At 37.2% G+C, this 18,933-nt stretch overlaps 1 protein-coding gene across 30 annotated transcripts in view; it reads left to right on the top strand.

Moving 5' to 3' along the window:
* The window catches only part of MGA (MAX dimerization protein MGA), a 148,842-nt gene that overhangs the window by 90,665 nt on the left and 39,244 nt on the right, over nt 1-18,933 (top strand). For all 30 annotated transcript variants that reach the window (XR_015134921.1, XR_015134920.1, XR_015134919.1 and 27 more), the window contains 4 exons: nt 3,176-3,307; nt 3,521-3,625; nt 4,367-5,034; nt 8,582-8,930. Coding sequence is in view for 22 of the 30 variants with exons in the window: in XM_086321785.1 (XP_086177911.1) it covers nt 3,176-3,307; nt 3,521-3,625; nt 4,367-5,034; nt 8,582-8,930 (1,254 nt within the window). In the remaining 8 variants the exon portion in view is untranslated. The remainder of the gene's footprint in view (nt 1-3,175; nt 3,308-3,520; nt 3,626-4,366; nt 5,035-8,581; nt 8,931-18,933) is intronic.

Below are 18,933 nucleotides of genomic sequence, written 5' to 3'. Positions count from 1 at the left end.
TCCAGTATTTTTGCCTGGAGAATCCCATGGACAGAGCAGTGTGGTAGACTACAGTCCACAGGGCCGCAGAGAGTCGGACCCAACTGACAGTGGCAGCACACAGGCACACGTTTTTCTCCCTAGTTGATTGAAACATGAGGAAAATACTTCATTGATGTTCATTTTAATCACATTATGTGATTCAATAAAACAAGCATGATAAAATGATACTTATTTTAAAGAACTAGAATTATAAACGAAAGCCAAATTGCCATCTCTGTTTATTAAGTTTTATGTGGAGTATATACAAATCAACCTTAAGAGAACTTGAAGCTTGTAACCTGACCAGTGTCTTCACCTTGCAGGAAACGAGTACTATGTAATAAGCTTTTTATTGGAAACCTGTACCTGTGACTTCTAGTAGTTAATACCATGATAGTTGATGCCTTCAATTTCTTATTTCAGTTTTGTTCAAATTTAGGTTAAATGCTTTCCTTCTCAGTAATATGAAGCCAGTAATTGTACAAACAAGGAAATCCAGATTAGAAACTTGTCACTAGTAACAGAAAAAATTCAAATTTAAGAACAATAGGATATAGATGTATACCAATAAGATGAGGACAGTTTTAAAAGTCCAGTGATATAAAATGTTGATGAGGATGTGGATCAGCAACGACTTTTAACGCTATTGGAGAGAGTATAAATGGAGAGTTAATTGGCAGTCTAGTGAACAACTTCCCAACTAGTGCAGTATTGCATGTGGTTATCCATGATTGTGTGACAGGTATGCTCTTGAAACACTTGATCTCAGAGTGGCCAGACAAGACCACGGGAAATTAATAACTGTAACTGGTTGCCTCTAGCCATAAGCAGCCTCATGTTTATTCCAGTTTGTTATGTAATTACTGTTTTCTTATTTCCCATTAAATAAGAAAGATTCAGAATAACTAGGTGTATCAGTTAGAATTCTGAATTGCAAACATCAGAATCCACTCACTCTGCAGGTGAAATAGAATATAAATTTATTAAAGAATATCAGATGATTTAGAGAGAATCTCCTGAAAGGCAGAAAAACAGACTCTAGGACTATGCAGTCAGGAAAAATGTCCAAAAAAAAAAAAAAAAGGAAAAATGTCCAAATTATATTCCCTGAGACTGCAGCCATGATATTAAAAGACGCTTACTCCTTGGAAGGAAAGTTATGACCAACCTAGATAGCATATTGAAAAGCAGAGACATTACTTTGCCAACAAAGGTCCATCTAGTCAAGGCTATGATTTTTCCAGTGGTCATATATGGATGTGAGAGTTGGACTGTGAAGAAAGCTGAGCGCCGAAGAATTGATGCTTTTGAACTGTGGTGTTGGAGAAGACTCTTGAGAGTCCCTTGGACTGCAAGGAGATCCAACCAGTCCATTCTAAAGGAGATCAGTCCTGGGATTTCTTTGGAAGGAATGATGCTAAAGCTGAAACTCCAGTACTTTGGTCACCTCATGCAAAGAGTTGACTCATTGGAAAAGACTGATGCTGGGAGGGATTGGGGGCAGGAGGAGAAGGGGACGACGGAGGAGAAGGGGATGACAGAGGATGAGATGGCTGGATGGCATCACTGACTCCATGGACGTGAGTCTGAGTGAACTCTGGGAGTTGGTGATGGACAGGGAGGCCTGGCGTGCTGCGATTCATGGGGTCACAAAGAGTCGGACATGACTGAGCAACTGAACTGAACGGAACTGAACTTAAGAGCCCATACAAACAGTCTCACAACATTGAACAGTTACTACCATTTTCAACATAGTACACTGAACACAGTATACTACAGCTAGGACATTGATTACTTTTACCTCTAAAAGTTCTTAACTTGGCCAAATAGTATCAACCTCGTTAACACAATTCTGCATAGTATTCCTTTGCTTATGGTCCTCTCTTCTAGATTGGAGCCTTTTATGGCTACATCTGTGTTTTAACACCTCTCTATTGAAGAGGTGGGGGTTATAATGTGGAAAAGTAATAGCTTTTGGAAAGGTTCTCAGAATATTTTGGGCAGCCACATGTATGTCAAACAGTATCCAGTAAATTAAAGATGAACATATTCCATTATATAGCAATTCCACTCTTGGATAAATGCCATAAGGAAAAGCTAAATACACTAGAGAAACTTTCATACATGTTCATATTTGTGATAGACTTTTTTGTACAAGATGTACAATTACCCTGCAGTATTTTTTGTAATAGTTTAAAATAGGAAACAGCTTAATTCTCATCAAAAGGAGAATGGTGAATAAATGAGAGTCATTCATAATCTGGAATAGTGTACAACAGTGAAAATAAATCATGTAGAGATACACCTGTCAACATAGACAAATCTTTGATGTAAAATGTTAAAGAAAAAAAGGTAGAAACATAGGTAAAATATATGCTTTCCCAATACCTACAGATAAGCCATAATATTTATAGGCTCCATTAACCATAAATATCTTAATAATAACTAAAGAATTAGTAGCCTTCACCAGGCCAGACGCTCAGACTATTGTATGTTTGTATTAGAGGTCCTAGAAAATCTCTGGGGTATAAAGTATTAAAGTACAAAAAGTCTGAAGTCTGCTGTGTTTATGTATTAGTTATCTATTGCTGCTTAACAGATTGCTACAAACCTAGTACCTTAAAACAACACATTTACTGTCTCAGGGTTCAGTGGGTCAGGTGTTAGCCCATAGCCTAACTGGGTCCTCCTTTTAAGGTATCACAGGATTGCACTCAAGATGTGAGTCTTGTCTCCTCATCAAAGGTTTGAGTGGGAAGGGATCTGCTTCCAGTTTCCCTCAGGTTGTTGGCAGAATTTTTATCCTTGCAGCTCTAGCAGGATGGATGATAACACTCACTCTTAGATTATCACATATACATACATAATCATGTACATCCTATCCCTTTTGCCACTGGTTAGAAGCAAGTCACAGGGCCCACCAACATTTAAGATAGAAAAGGGAGGATTTTGTAAATATATAATACCCAGGAAGTGAGGATCATGAGGCCACCTTGAAGTCTGTCTGCCACTTTCAACTTTTATTTCATCATTTCTGGTCTCCACTTATTCTTTATTATACCCCTCCCTCCCCCCTCCACCCCAACCAGAGATTAAAAAATACCCAATATGAAAAAAAAATACCCAATATGATTCTTTTTTTTTTTTTTTGTAGTGGGCTTAAAATTGAATTCAGTGGACCCAACAATGAGCATTGATCTTAAGTACTTGGGAGTACAGCTACCTTTGGCTCCAGCCACTAGCTTTCCATTCTGGAACCTTACCGGAGCCAACCCTGCCTCTCCTGGTGAGTGCACAGTATTTGTAAACTCAAACAAGTTTGTGATAAAAATAAAATGCTACCATTGTTAGAGACATTTAGGATACTCTAATTAAATCCTTTATCTAGTGGTGACTCTTAACTATAATTTATACATTTTAGATGAAATCTTAGTAATTAATTAGATATTAAATATTGGCTTCCTTGAATTTTGATCGTCTTTTACTTTTACTTTTATAGATGCTGGATTTCCCTTTGTTTCTAGGACAGGGAAGACCAATGATTTCACCAAGATCAAGGGATGGAGGGGAAAGTTTCATAGTGCTTCTGCATCTAGGAATGAAGGTAGTCAGCTTTTTAAAAATTTAAAAATACATTCTGAAACATGTGGCCAAAGACTCTTGTTAAAAGTAAACCTTGGTTATTTTTCTTTATCTCTTCTTTCGATGCTTTAAAATAAACTGAAAATAATTATCTTGCCTTTTTTTGTTCATTTTCTGTGTCTTGTAGTCCCTATCCTGGGTTTCAGTCCCTAACCATGTCAGACTTAAATAATTCTTGCAGCCTTTTCAAACTACACTTCCTTTCTATTCCTACAGTTATAAAAAGCATCATCGTCAAGCATTATTTCAGAACTGTATACTTTAGAGCTGTATAGTGATTTCCAATAATGTTACAGTACTTCAAAATAAACTTCTAAATCCAATCTGAAATCTAAATTTTGATTGTGTGTCTGTTGGTCTCCTTTCTTAGTGCTTTTCCTTTCAAACTGCAATTGTTTGCAGTTACACTCTAACTAGATAAATTTATTGTTTATTCAATATAATTTTTCTCCTCTTTGAATCTTTGTACAGTATTATAATAGTGTAATGCTTGTCTCTGTTAAACTTGCTTTTTCTTGTTCCTTAAAAACTAAATTTTATACTACTGTTTTTGTGCCCTTAACTTTTTCCCTTCTGAGGAGGGACAGTTTGGAAGATCTGGTAGCTTATAAATGAATGCTCCTGGCCTTTTTAAGTGTATTTTTCTAGAGACATAAATATCTGTCTTACATTTCTTTAAGTATCTGTTTATCTTTATTTCTAGGTGGAAATTCTGAAGGTCCATTGAAAAACCGTTCTGCTTTCTGCAGTGATAAGCTGGATGAATACTTGGAAAATGAAGGCAAGCTGATGGAAACAAGCATGGGTTTCTCTTCTAATGCTCCCACGTCGCCTGTGGTATACCAGCTTCCCACCAAGAGTACCAGCTATGTTCGAACACTTGATAGTGTGCTGAAGAAGCAGTCTACCATTTCCCCTTCTACCTCTTACTCTTTGAAACCTCATTCTGTACCCTCTGTCTCTCGAAAGGCAAAGTCTCAAAACAAACAGGCAACTTTCAGTGGCCGAACTAAATCATCTTATAAATCCATTTTACCATACCCTGTTTCACCAAAGCAGAAGCACACTCCTATGATTCCAGGAGATAAGATTACCAAGAATTCTTCAAGCACCACCTCAGAAAACCGGGTGAATAACTTGATTGTGCCAACTTTAGATGAAAATACATTTCCAAAGCAAATTAGTTTGCGGCAGGCACACCAGCAGCAGCAGCAACAGCAACAACAACAGGGATCTCGCCCTCCAGGCTTGTCTAAGTCTCAAGTGAAGCTAATGGATCTGGAAGACTGTGCACTTTGGGAAGGAAAACCAAGGACCTATATCACTGAAGAGCGAGCAGATGTATCCTTAACAACTCTGCTTACGGCTCAAGTAGGTACCTTTTGTTTTCCAAAAGCATATTAGTCTTGTCGAGAAAGAATTAGGTCGTTAGAAGAAATGGGAATGGGGCTTTTTGGCAGGAGGATGGGGTGTTCAGTTACCTTAGTGACAGCTAAGGAAATGTCTTCCACATTTGTTCTTTATCAACTAGATATCAAGTGTAGATTCCTCCTACCAGCAGAGGGAGACTGTACAATCATGCTTTTGAATTGTCCCTCTCCTTTATAAAGGCAGCTGACTATTTTGAACATTTTTAATTTCATTCTCCAGCATGTGGGCAAGTACATTTACTGGGCTTGTTAAAAAGAGCTTTGAAAACTCTGCTTAAAAGGTATTAAATCCCAGAAAATGCCCCAAATTATCAACCTACAGAGAAAATGGTTTTGTCTTTTATAAAATTATATATTAAGAAATTTTCATTAATTGTTGATTCACCTATGGTAACATAGGTGAATGGTATGTTAAAGCCTTGGTGCATGTGAAATGATACAGGAGCATGTGGATAAGTTTTCTGTCATGAAATTTCTGTAGTTTACCTTCAATATTTTAAATTCTGTGACTAAATTCTAAAGCTGAAGATCATCAGATATTGGGACTAAATATAAATTTTATCTTTTATAATCAATCATTCCTAAAGACTTTTCATTTTCAGTTCAGTCGCTCAGTCGTGTCCAACTCTTTGCGACCCCATGAATCGCAGCACACCAGGCTTCCCTGTCCATCTCCAACTCCCGGAGTCCACCCAAACCCATGTCCATTGAGTCGGTGATGCCATCCAACCATCTCATCTTCTACTGTCCCTTCTCCTCCTGCCCTCAATCTTTCCCAGGATCAGGGTCTTTTCCAATGAGTCAGCTCTTTGCATAGGTGGCCAGAGTATTGGAGTTTCAGCTTCAACATCAGTCCTTCCAATTTATCACTCAGGACTGATCTCCTTCAGAATGGACTGGTTGGGTCTCCTTGCAGTCCAAGGGATTCTCAAGAGTCTTCTCCAACATCACAGTTCAAAAGCATCAATTCTTCTGTGCTCAACTTTCTTCATAGTCCAACTCTCACATCCATACATGACCACAGGAAAAACCATAGCCTTGACTAGACGGACCTTTGTTGACAAAGTAATGTCTCTGCTTTTTAATATGCTGTCTTGGTTGGTCATAGCTTTCCTTCCAAGGAGTAAGCGTCTTTTAATTTCATGGCTGCAGTCACCATCTGCAGCGATTCTGGAGCCCAGAAAAAAAAAGTCAGCCACTGTTTGCACTGTTTCCCCATCTATTTGCCATGAAGTGATGGGACCATATACCGTGATCTTTGTTTTCTGAATGTTGAGCTGTAAGCCAGCTTTTTCACTCTCCTTTTTCACTTTCATCAAGAGGCTCTTTAGTTCTTCTTCACTTTCTGCCATAAGGGTGGTGTCATCTGCATATCTGAGGTTATTAATATTTCTCACAGCAATCTTGATTCCAGCTTGTGCTGCTTCTAGCCCAGTGTTTCTCATGATGTACTCTGCATATAAGTTAAATAAGCAGGGTGACAATATACAGCCTTGACATACTCCCTTTTTCTATTTGGAACCAGTCTGTTGTTCCATGTCCAGTTCTAACTGTTGCTTCCTGACCTGCATACAGATTTCTCAAGAGGCAGGTCAGGTGGTGTGGTATTCCTATCTCTTTCAGAATTTTCCACAGTTTATTGTGATCCACACAGTCAAAGGCTTTGGCATAGTCAATAAAGCAGAAATAGATGTTTTTCTGGAACTCTCTTGCTTTTTTGATGATCCAGCAGATGTTGGCAGTTTGATCTCTGGTTCCTCTGCTTTTTCTAAAACCAGCTTGAACATCTGGAAGTTCACGGTTCACATACTGCTGAAGCTTGGCTTGGAGAATTTTAAGCATTACTTTACTAGTGTGGGAGATGAGTGCAATTGTACAGTAGTTTGAGCATTCTTTGGCATTGCCTTTCTTTGGGATTGGAATGAAAACTGACCTTTTCCAGTCCTGTGGCCACTGCTGAGTTTCCCAAATTTGCTGGCATATTGAGTGCAGCACTTTCACAGCATCATCTTTCAGGAGTTGGAAAAGCTCAACTGGAGTTCCATCACCTCCAGTAGCTTTGTTCATAGTGATGCTTTCTAAGGCCCACTTGACTTCAAATTCCAGAATTTTGGCTCTAGGTGAGTGATCACACCATTGTGATTATCTTGGTTGTGAAGCTCTTGTTTTGTACAGTTTTTCTGTGTATTCTTGCCACCTCTTCCTAATATCTTCTGCTTCTGTTAGGTCCATACCATTTCTGTCCTTTATCGAGCTTATCTTTGCATGAAATGTTCCTTTGGTTTCTCTGATTTTCTTGAAGAGATCTCTCGTGTTTCCCATTCTGTTGTTTTCCTCTATTTCTTGCATTGATTGCTGAGGAAGGCTTTCTTATGTCTTCTTGCTGTTCTTTGGAACTCTGCATTCAAATGGGTATATCTTTACTTTTCTCCTTTGCTTTTTGCTTTCCATCTTTTCACAGCTATTTGTAAGGCCTCCTCAGAGAGCCATTTTACTTTTTTTTCATTTTTCTTGGGGATGGTCTTGATTCCTGTCTCCTGTACAGTGTCACGAACCTCCGTCCATAGTTCATCAGGCACTCTATCAGATCTAGTCCCTTAAATCTGTTTCTCACTTCCACTGTATAGTCATAGGGGTTTGATTTAGGTCATAGCTGAATGGTCTAGTGGTTTTCTCCACTTTCTTCAATTTCAGTCTGAATTTGGCGATAAGGAGTTCATGATCTGAGCCATAGTCAGCTTCCAGTCTTGTTTTTGCTGACTGTATAGAGCTTCTCTGTCTTTGGCTACAAAGAATATAATCAATGTGATTTCAGTTATGCATGTATTATTCTGTTCTCTTTTTATTAATTACCATAGAGCAAGGGTCAGTAAACAGTTTCTGTAAAGGGGTAGATAGTAAATACTTTTGGCTTTGTAGGCCTTACAGTCTCTGTTGCAGTTTCTCAACTCTGCTATTGTAATGCCATAGATGTTATGTAAATGAGTGGACCTGGCTGTGTTCCAATGAAACTTTACTTATGAAACAGACTGAATTTGGCCCCTGGGCCTTAAGTTGGTCAACCCCTGCTCTATAGCATTATGTGTGATGTCTATTGAGAATAAATTCATCCTTGTTGGTATTTTGGCTCATAATTAATTACAGTATTGGAGAAGGGAATGGCAGTTTACTCCAGTATTCTTGCCTGGAGAATCCCGTGGACAGAGGAACCTGGCAGAGTACAGTCCGTGGAATCGCAAAGAGTCGGACCTGGCTAAGTGACTAACGCTAACACTGATTAAAGTATCTGTTCTTTTATCTGTGCTATGTATTTTAGAATGGGAGATAGCTCAGACTTCTGGTTATATTCCTACTTTGTCTTCTGAATTTGCATTAATCTGTTACTGTTTGTACTGAGTGCTCAGAGTAGAAGGTGGCAGACCAGTATATGATTGTAACTTGTTAGGGGATGATTTAGTAGATTTATAATTGTCTACTCTTAACTTTAGGCATCTCTCAAAACTAAACCCATCCATACGATCATAAGGAAACGAGCGCCTCCATGCAACAATGACTTCTGTCGATTGGGGTGTGTATGTTCAAGTCTAGCTTTGGAGAAGCGCCAGCCTGCTCACTGCCGCCGACCAGACTGCATGTTTGGCTGCACCTGTTTGAAAAGAAAAGTTGTACTTGTTAAAGGGGGATCCAAAACTAAGCATTTCCAGAAGAAGAGTGCTCATCGTGATCCAGTATTTTATGATAATTTGGGAGAGGAGCAAAAAGAAGAAGGAGAAGAGGGAGTCAAAGAGGAGGAAGAACAATTGAAAGAGAAAAAGAAGAGAAAGAAACTAGAGTACAGTGAGTATCAATTAAGAATTAAGACAGTACAGTTTTTTTTCCAAAGAGTATGATTATTTGAAAATGTATGTCGGATATAAATTACTTTAATCTTCTTAATCAGTGATCTCATAGGAATTTAGTTCTTATTATTCTTAAAATGCTCTTTGTATATGGCATGTGTGATGTACATAGACCTGCACTCATATGCTTTTTTTAAATTGAAATTTTCTCTTGAAGATAGCTCTTCTGTGTTAAATTCGAATCTTCTCTCAATTTCATTTTTTCCTTTTCTACTATATCTTTTTATTTTGTTTAAATAGATTGACTAATTTCACCATGTAATTAGAGAGTTTCTTGCTTCTTAGTTTATTGGTAGATTCTTTAGTGTTTGAGCCACCAGGGAAACCCTTAGTTTATTAGAGGGTTAATATTCCATTGTTGGCAGTTTATGTTTACATTTGCTGCTGTTTGCCATGTACTTTCTTCAGTCAGATTGGATGATTAATATTTTGATATATATCTTCTTCCAGTATTTTCTGTTCATCTACATGTATGCATATATATATTTTTATAGAAATGAAACTTCTGTATGTATAGTAACTTTAGAACTTTCTTATCATAAAATCATGTTCTGCTTTCTGTATTAACAACTGCGGCTCTATAATTTTATTTTTATTAGCTTTGTATTTGAAGAAGGCAATGGCACCCCACTCCAGTACTCTTACCTGGAAAATCCCTTGGACACAGAAGCCTGGTGGGCTGCGGTCCATGGGGTCCCTAAGAGTCAGACACGACTGAGCGACTTCACTTTCACTTTTCACTTTCAGGCATTGGAGAAGGAAATGGCAACCCACTCCAGTGTTCTTGCCTGGAGAATCCCAGGGACAGGGGGACCTGGTGGGCTGCAGTCTATGGGGTCGCACAGAGTCGGACACGACTGAAGTGACTTAGCAGCAGCAGCCGCTTTGAATTATTACAGTTCTTTTGGTTGGATATTTAGCTTTTCTGGGTTTTCAAACAGTATGGTAATGAACATTCATGTTCAGTATAGGCTATTAAAAGTGGAATTGCTGTGACAATGAGGATTTTTAAACATTTTTAAATGTTGCTACAATTGTACCAACTACACAATTAGTTGGTAGTGCCAGTTCTATATTCTTGTTAGGTATTAAAACTGATAGGCAGAAACTGATGTCTTACCTTAAATTTACATTTCTGTAGTGATAGGTTTATTGAATATGTCATAAACTGTAAATGGCTTTTTCAAATTGTTTGCTAACTTTCATTGGAGTGGCTTTGTTTTTTTCCCACATGTTTCCAAAAGCTTTATTTTTTCCAGGTTGTAATTTTGTAATATACATTTTAATTTTCTTCGGAGTTCTTCCCATGTCCCTTAGGCAAAGGAAAATCTGAGATGACATAGTTAAGTCTAGTCTCTTTTTATGATTTTGGTTTTTTGGAATCTTATGTAGAAAGTCTTTCTCTATCCTCAAGATTTAAAAAAATTAGATTAAATGGTCTTAAAAAATTAAATTTTTGATATATCTGGCATTTATATCAAATTTGGAGTAGGGCATCATTTCTCCCTCAAATGGCTAGCCAGTTGTACTATTACTTGTTGAGAATAAATACTTTACTTATTGGTTTAAAATGTCATCTATGGAAAAAAAAAGTCATCTATGATACAGGAAATGAAAATATACCAGTGTTTGGGTCTGTTTTTAGTTTCTGCTGTTCATTTTGTGATCGGTGCCAGGCTGTTCTAATTGCTGTTTCAGTATTCAAATAAGGTACTCTACCTTCATGAACTTCTTATAAATATGATTTTAAAAGTTTAGAATGAAATATAATACAAAGTTATTAATTTAGTTTTTCCCATATCTTCTTATTGAGTTTACCCCCATCTTCCACTTACAGCAATACTTTTCCATTTCAAAGCAACAGAAGTAAGTTACAAAAACCACAGCAGGAGGAATACAGTATATCTGTTAGGTTTATTACTTTGTTTTCTTGGTAGAGACTTTACCCTGTATTTCAATTAGAATTAAACTCCAGAAGCCAGCCAATTACTGAAATATATTTTGGTTTTCTCACTGGGATAGTCCTTAATAAAAGACATTGTCTACTATGTTCTAGGAGCCATTAAATTTCTTGTACTGTTAGGGAACAATGGGGAAAGGAGGAGAGATATTTTTGTAATGATTGCTTTGTAAAAGGAGTAGAAATAGGGAAGAGTTCTTGGAGACAGAAGTGTTGTTGAGACTGAACATAAAGGTAAATATAGAAACTGGAAGAAGTTGAAATCTATCAGTGTTTTGTGAAAAGATAGGTGGAAAATGAGAAAGAAAAATTGCTGATGATTAAAAGGAGTTGGAGAAAGTTAGGAGAAAATGAAAGAGAAATTACTGGAAGAAATGATGGTAGAGGGCCCTCCCTGGTGGTGCAATGGTTAAGACTCCACATTTCCGCTTCAGGGGACACAGGTTTGATCCCTGGTCAGGGAACTAAGATCCTGTAGTCTGTGTGGTGTGGCCAAAAATAAATAAATAAATAAAAGTAATAGGGTAGAGTAGAATAGAACAGGAAGAAGTAGTGATAGAAAATGTCTCAAAGCTGAAGAATATGACATTTCTGATTTAAGGGGCCACTGAGTACCAGGCAGTTAAGAATTTTAAGGTGACTCTATGTAGACACGTTCTTCTGACATTTCAGAACACTGAGAGTGAAGAATATATTCTGAACTCTTTTTAGAAGAAGACACTTTTCCTGGGAAGGATTTTGAATCAGTTTGGTATCAAAGAGATCATCAATAACACTGGATATTTGAGTAATATTCTTAAAGTCAGAGTTGAATAGGAATTGGATGAATTTTTAATCTTAACAGCCTTGGCCAAATTATAAACCATAATTTATAATTATGCATGAAATAGAGATACATTAAAATATCAGGATGCAAGAAGTTGATCTCTTACAGATTCTTGGTTACTTTCTTGAGGTTGTGCTCCAGAAAATGAAAAAAAAAAAAAAAAAAAAAAACAAGAAACATGAGATAACTTCTAGTGAGTTATGAACACAGTCCAAGAGAAAACAATCTTAGGATGACTACTATAGAGCAAGACTATAAAGCAAGCCGTCTAATTTAAAATAGAAAAATCAGAAGATGCTGAGAAGACTACCTTCAAGAGTATATTAGTTTTATTTTAAGAAATGACATGGTTAAGAACCTGGATGATTCATGATTAGGTGAAAGTATATGTCAACTTCATCAATTAAAAAAAGAATTGAAAACACAGGAAGGAAAAGATTTGTACAGGAAAATTATGGTCCACCTATTCTATGAACCAGCACAATTTTTGGTTAGTTTCAAGCAATTAAGAGTAAGAAAAGAAGGACTTCCTATTAGTCTACTGGGTGGGAATCCACCTTCCATTGTGGGGAACACTGGTTCAGTCCCTGACCTGGGAACTAAGATCCCACATGCTGCATGAATAATAATAATAATATTAATAAATTAATAAGAAAAAAGAATCTATTGGACAATTTAAACAGATTTAGTGGTATAGGATTACATTTTCTTCTCCTTAGGGGTCAGTCACATTAGTTGATTCTACAAGGATTGATAGGGCTTCCCTCATAGTTTGGTAAAGAATCCACCTGCAGTGCAGGAGACCCCAGTTTGATTCCTGGGTTGGGAAGATTCCCTGGAGAAGGGATAGGCTACCCACTCCAGTATTGTTGGGCTTCCCTTGTAGCTCTGCTGGTAAAGAATCTGCCCTCAATGCGGGAGACCTGGGTTTCTGGGTTGGGAAGATCGCCTGGAGAAGAAAAAGGCTACCTCCTCCAGTATTCTGGCCTGGAGAATTCCATGGACTGCATAGTCCATGGAGTCCCAAAGGATCGAACACAATTGAGCTACTTTCACTGTCTTTCACAGAGATTGATCATGTAAGCATAATTGACTAAGCAGATGTATGGATGTTTTGATGTTTAGAATTGGCACATACAAATTGTTGAAGTTCCAAGTTTTTAGGATAGAAATTAGTACCACAAACCATGATAATGTGAAAGTAGCTCTATAGCTGGAGAAGGCAATGGCACCCCACTCCAGTATTCTTGCCTGGAGAATCCCATGGGCAGAGGAGCATGGTAGGCTGCAGTCCATGGGGTCTCGAAGAATCGGACAAGACTGAAGTGACTTAGCAGCAGCAGCAGCTCTATAGCTGATAAAAGTTGAGATGTGGAACAAGTTTAGGATGCTAATTTCCTTATCTTTCATCACACTGAGTCCCTAGCTAATGCTAAAATCACGGAGTTGAGTATAAAGTGTTTTATTTAGGATTATTGAGATAACTACCAAAACTGAACACAAATGGTTGAAAGTAGTCACTTATGGGACTCTGACACCGTGTGGTGGAAGACGTCCCTTTCATTTTGTGTCATTTTGTAGTTTGAATTTTTAGTGTTTTTGAATTTATTCTACAGTTAATGTGTAAATTAAAAATTAGTGTTTTTGATGTGTGAAATTTAGGCATTTAACAATTGGTTTTTTTGGTCATTAAATTTTTTTCTGTGATTAGCAGCCCATTAATTCATTGATGTGGACAGAGGGATGCTAACATTATTAGATAGTTTTTATGAAGAGCACTCTCTAAGGGTTATGTTATTTAAATCTTGCAACTTTTCGTGATAAGGAGGTTTCTCCATTTTACAAATACACTAATTGAGTGCTTAAGCATTTGAGTGGCTTGTTCCTCAAGGTCACATTGCTGTTAAGTGAGCAATAGGGATTTGAACCCAAGTTTTCCAAATCTTTGTGTTTTTTCTACTGTGTAAGATACGATTTCTGAAATTTGGCCTTCACTCTTATCACCTGTTTACTCTTTTGTTTGTCTAAAAATACTGCAGACAGTATAAAAGCACCACTTAGCTGCTGTGGGGTGGTGCCATGACAGAGGATAAAAATCTGGTATTCCTGCTTTCTCAACCTGCTTAGAATTTTGTTGGAAATGTGTACCTGCAAGTTAACTTGATGTAAAGAGAAGATCAGTAAAATTGATATTTGTAGGAAACTGATTATGAAAAATGGAGAATATACCAATTATCAATATCAGGAATGAGAAGTGACATTACTACAGACTTTCAAAGGATAATAAGGAAATATTAGAAACAACTTTATAGTGATAAATTGGACAACTTAGATGAAATGAAAAAGTTTTTTTGAAAAACTGCAAAGTTGCCAGACTCATGAAGAGGAAATAATTGCTTAGCCCTATACCTGTGAACTTGTAATGAAAACTCCCACAGTGACATGAGTTCCAGATATCTTCATGGTGACGTTTGCAAAACTGTTTAAGGAAGAAATAATATCCAGTCTCTACAAACAATCCATAAAATGGTTCATTCTGTGAGACCAGTGTTACCCTAATACTCAAACCAGTTATGAACATACATAAAAATTATAAATAAAAATTTAGTAAGTCACATCTACGTATATTTTAAGGATAAATATGTCATGGCCTAGTGGGATTTATCCCAGGTCTGCAGGGTTGATTTAACATCTGAAAGTAATTACTGTAGTTCACCATTACCATAACAAACTTTTTCTTTTTTATAACAGACTCTAAAAAAAATATATATATATCTCATATGATTTCAATAGATATTTTGAAAAATTGGGAAAATCCGTTTCCGATGAAAGTCCTTAAGCACACTAGCAATAGAAAGAAACTTCCTCAACCTGATAAGGAGCATCTATAAAAAACTTGGCAGCCAACATACTAATTTTGGTACAAGGCTGGGTACTTCCTCCCAGAGATTAGGAATGAAGAAGATTGTCTTCTTGCATCATGTCTGTTTAACATCATACAGCCTAGCCAGCCAGTAAGGCATGAAAAAGAAAATGCATCCAGGTTGGAAAAGAAGAAATAAAATTGGCTTTTTCGTAGATAGGGGAATTCTAGGAAATCTACAAAACTCCTAGAAGTGTAAGTTAGTTGAGTGAGGTTACAGCATTCAGCAATATCAAGATATAGTATATTTGTATATATGCCAGTGAACAACTTGAAATTGAAGTTAAAAATACCATTTAAAATAGTATACAAAGAAATGAAATGCTTAAGGATAAATCTGACTAAAGTTGCAAAAAAAGAAAATCCTTTATACTAAAAAAGTGCTGAGTGCATGCATGCGTGCTAAGTCACTTCAGTTGTGTCTGACTATTTGCAAGCCTGTGACTGTGTGGCCTGCCAGGTTCCTCTGTCTGTGGGATTCTCCAGGTAAGAATGCTGGAGTGGGTTGCCATGTTTTCCAGGGTATCTTCCCAACCCAGGGATCAAACCCACATCTCTTGCATCTCCCGCATTGGCAGATGGATTGTTTACCACTGTGCCACCTAAGTAAATGGAGAGGTACACAGTTTTCATGCATCAGAAGATTCTTGGTAAGATACAGTTTTCCTCAGACTGATTTATAGATTTGACTCTGTTCCAGTCAAAACCTCAATAGGCTTCTTTAGGTAGAAATTGGTGAGTTGTTTCTAAAATTTATACGGAAAATAAAGGACTTAGAGTAGTCCTTTGATAAACAAGGACATAGTTGGTAGACTTATACTACCTAATTTTACTGTAAAGCTGATGTAATTGGGAGAAACAAAGACACTAATTGGGAGAAACAAAGACACTCACAAGCATACCTCATTTTATTGTAATTTGAATATATTGCAGTTTTTATAAATTGAAGGTTTGTGGCAATTGATGTCCAGCAAGTCTGTTGGCACCATTTTTCCAGCAACGTTTGCTCCTTTCATGTCTCTGTGTCATATTTTGGTAATTCTCACAATATTTCAGATTTTTTCATTATTAGTACACTTGTATAAATTGTACCAATACAAGATGGCAAACTTAATGAATGTTGTGTGTATTCTGACTACTCTAGCTACTATTTCCCATCTCTCTCCCTCTGCTTGACCTCCCTGTGTCCTGAGACACAACAGTAATGAAATGAGGCCAATTGATAACCCTACAATGGTCTCTAAGTTTTCAAGTGAAAGGAATGGTTTTACATCTCTCATTTTAAATCAAAGCTAGAAGTGATTAAGCTTAGTGAGGAAGGCATGTCAAAAGCTGAGATGGGCTGAAAGCTATGAAGTGCTTTCACCAGTTAGCCAAGTTGTAAATGCAAAGAAAAAGTTCTTGAAGGAAACTTAAAGTGCTACTCCAGTGAACATATGAATGATAAAAAAGCAAAACAGTCTTATTGCTGACACTGAGAAAGTTTCAGTGGTTTGAATAGAGTATCATACCAGTCACAACATTCTCCTAAGCTAAAAGCCCGTAATTGTTTTGAATTCTATGAAGTATTCTGAGAGAGGGTGAAAAGTTTGAAGCTAGCTGTGTTTGGTTCTTAAGGTTTATGGAAAGAAACTAGCTCCATGACATATAAAAAAATGCATGGAGAGGCAGCAGGTACTGGTATAGAAGCTGCAGCAAGTTATCCAGCAGATCTCACATACAGCAATGACTGCTACACTAAACTGCGGGCATTCAATGTGGGCAAAACAGCCTTATGATGGAAGAAGATGGCATCTACAACAGTTTTGTCAGTTTTTGCTTCATGTATTTTGATGGTCTGTCATTAGGTGTATGAATGTTTGTAAATATTTCTTCTGGATGTATCAAACATTTTATTAGTATATGACACCCTTCTTTGTTGGGCTTCCCTGGTGGCTCAGATGGTAAAGAATCTGCCTGCAATGCAGGAGACCCAAGTTTGATCCCTGGGTCAGGAAGAAGGGAATGGGCTACCCACTCCAGTATGCTTGCCTAGAGAATTCCATGGACAGAGAAACCTACTGGGCTACAGTCTCTGGGGTTGCAAAGAGTTGGACATGACTGAGTGACTAACACACACATCCTTCTTTGTCTGTTTTTTTGATTTGATGTTTACTTTGATCTTAGTATAGCCATCCCTATTCTTTTCTGGTTACTGTTTGCATGGATTATCATTTTCTGTCACTTTCAGCCTGTTTGTGCCTTTGGATCTCAAAGTGAGTCTCTTGGTGACAGGATATATAATTAGATCATGGGTTTTTTTTTTTGTTTTTTTTGTTTTTAATCAATTCTTGCCAGTCTTTCTTCTGATGGAGATTTTAATCTATATTTAAAATAGTAATCTATAAGAAGGATTTTCTGTCATTGTGCTGTTTGTTTTCTGTATACTTTATAACTCCTCGGTTCCTCGGTTCCTGCATTACTGTATTATTTTGTTTTTAGTTGGTATTTTGTTGTGAAATGTTTGAATTTTTTTCTCATTTCCCTTTGTGTGTTTTGTGTAGCTTTTAAAATTTTTTTGGTTACCATCAGTTCAGTTCAGTTCAGTTCAGTCGCTCAGTCGTGTCTGACTTTTTACAACCCCATGAATTGCAGCACACCAGGCCTCCCTGTCCATCACCTATTCCTGGAGTTCACTCAAACTCACGTCTATCGAGTTGGTGATGCCAGCCAGCCATCTCATCCTCTGTTGTCCCCTTCTCCTCCTGCCCCCAATCCCTCCCAGCATCAGAGTCTTTTCCAATGAGTCAGCTCGTCACATGAGGTGGCCAAAGTATTGGAGTTTCAGCTTTAGCATCATTCCTTCCAGAGAACACCCAGGACTGATCTCCTTTAGAATGGACTGGTTGGCAGGGGTTACATTTACCATCCTGAAGTTATAACACTCTAAATTTGTATCAACTTAACTTGACTGACATTAAAAAAAACTCTGCTCCTTTATAGCTATACTTCCACACCTTTTGATTGTTAATGTCACAATGTTACATATTTATACATTGTGTATTCAGAAGCAAATGATTTTTTAAATGCATTAATTTCTTAAATTATGTAGAAAACAAAATTTAGAGTTATAAACTAAAAATAACAATAATACTAACTTTCATACTAATGATTTTTCCCTTTAAATGCATATTAGTCTCAAATTCTATAGAAAATGAAGAGTACATTTACAGAATATGTTATAATACTACTAAATTCTCTCTCTCTGTCTCTGGAAGGACAGTTCTGCTACATTTAGGTTTCTTGGTTGATAGTATTTTTCTTTTAACACTTTGGATAGATCCGATCACTGGTGGCCTCCAGAGTTTCTGATGAGTCATCTGCTCATATTTTATTGAGGATCTCTTGTAAGTGATGATTTGCTTCTCTCTTTCTGCTTTCAAGATTCTTTGTCTTTCTCTTTTTAAAGTTTGATGGTATCACCCAGGTCCTTAGGTTCTATTCACTTGTCTTTAATCTCTTTTATTCCTGTTTCTTAGACTCCCATGATTCCCATGGTGCTATCTTCAAATTCACTGATTCTTTTTTTTGCCTGTTTGAATCTCCTTTTGAGTCCCTGTAGTTAATTTTTCATTTTAGTTACTGTGCTTTTTAAGCTCCAGGATTGCTTTTTGGTTTCTTTTCAGGTTTTGTGTTTCATTATCAATATTTCCATCTTTTTCACATGGTGTTTTCTTGACTTTCTCCACATCTTCCTTGATTTTTTTGAGTATCTTTAAGGCAGTTATTTTAAAGTCTTAGGTATATCTGTCTTTTGGTCTTTTTCAGGGATGGTTGATTTATTTTTTTTCTTTGAAATGGGCCATACTTTTTTTTTTTTTTTTATGCTTTGTGATGTTTTGTGAAACACTGGACATTTGAATCTAATAATGTGGCAACTTGAAATCAGATTCTTTTCCTTCGGATTTTTTTGTTGTTACTTTTTTTGTTTTTTTGACTCTTGTAGCTGTCTTTGTGTCAAGCCTTTCCTTAGGCATTCATGTGTGTGCTTAGTCGCTCAGTTGTGTTCGACTCTTTGCGACCCCAGGGACTGTAGCCCTCCAGGCTCCTCTGTCCATGGGTATTCTCTAGGCAAGAATACTGGAGTGGGTTGCCATGCCCTCCTTTTGGGGATCTTTCCAACCCAGGGATTGAACCCAGGTCTCCCACATTGCAGGCAGATTCTTTACTGTTTGAGCCACCTGGGAAGCCCA

This window comes from Bos grunniens, chromosome 10 (assembly GCF_055505025.1).
Source record: "Bos grunniens cultivar Pamir isolate PY7600 chromosome 10, Bosgru_T2T1.0, whole genome shotgun sequence".
Classification (NCBI taxonomy): Eukaryota; Metazoa; Chordata; class Mammalia; order Artiodactyla; family Bovidae; genus Bos; species Bos grunniens.
Note: the sequence above shows the minus strand (reverse complement) of the source record. Positions and strands in the feature narration are given on the sequence as shown.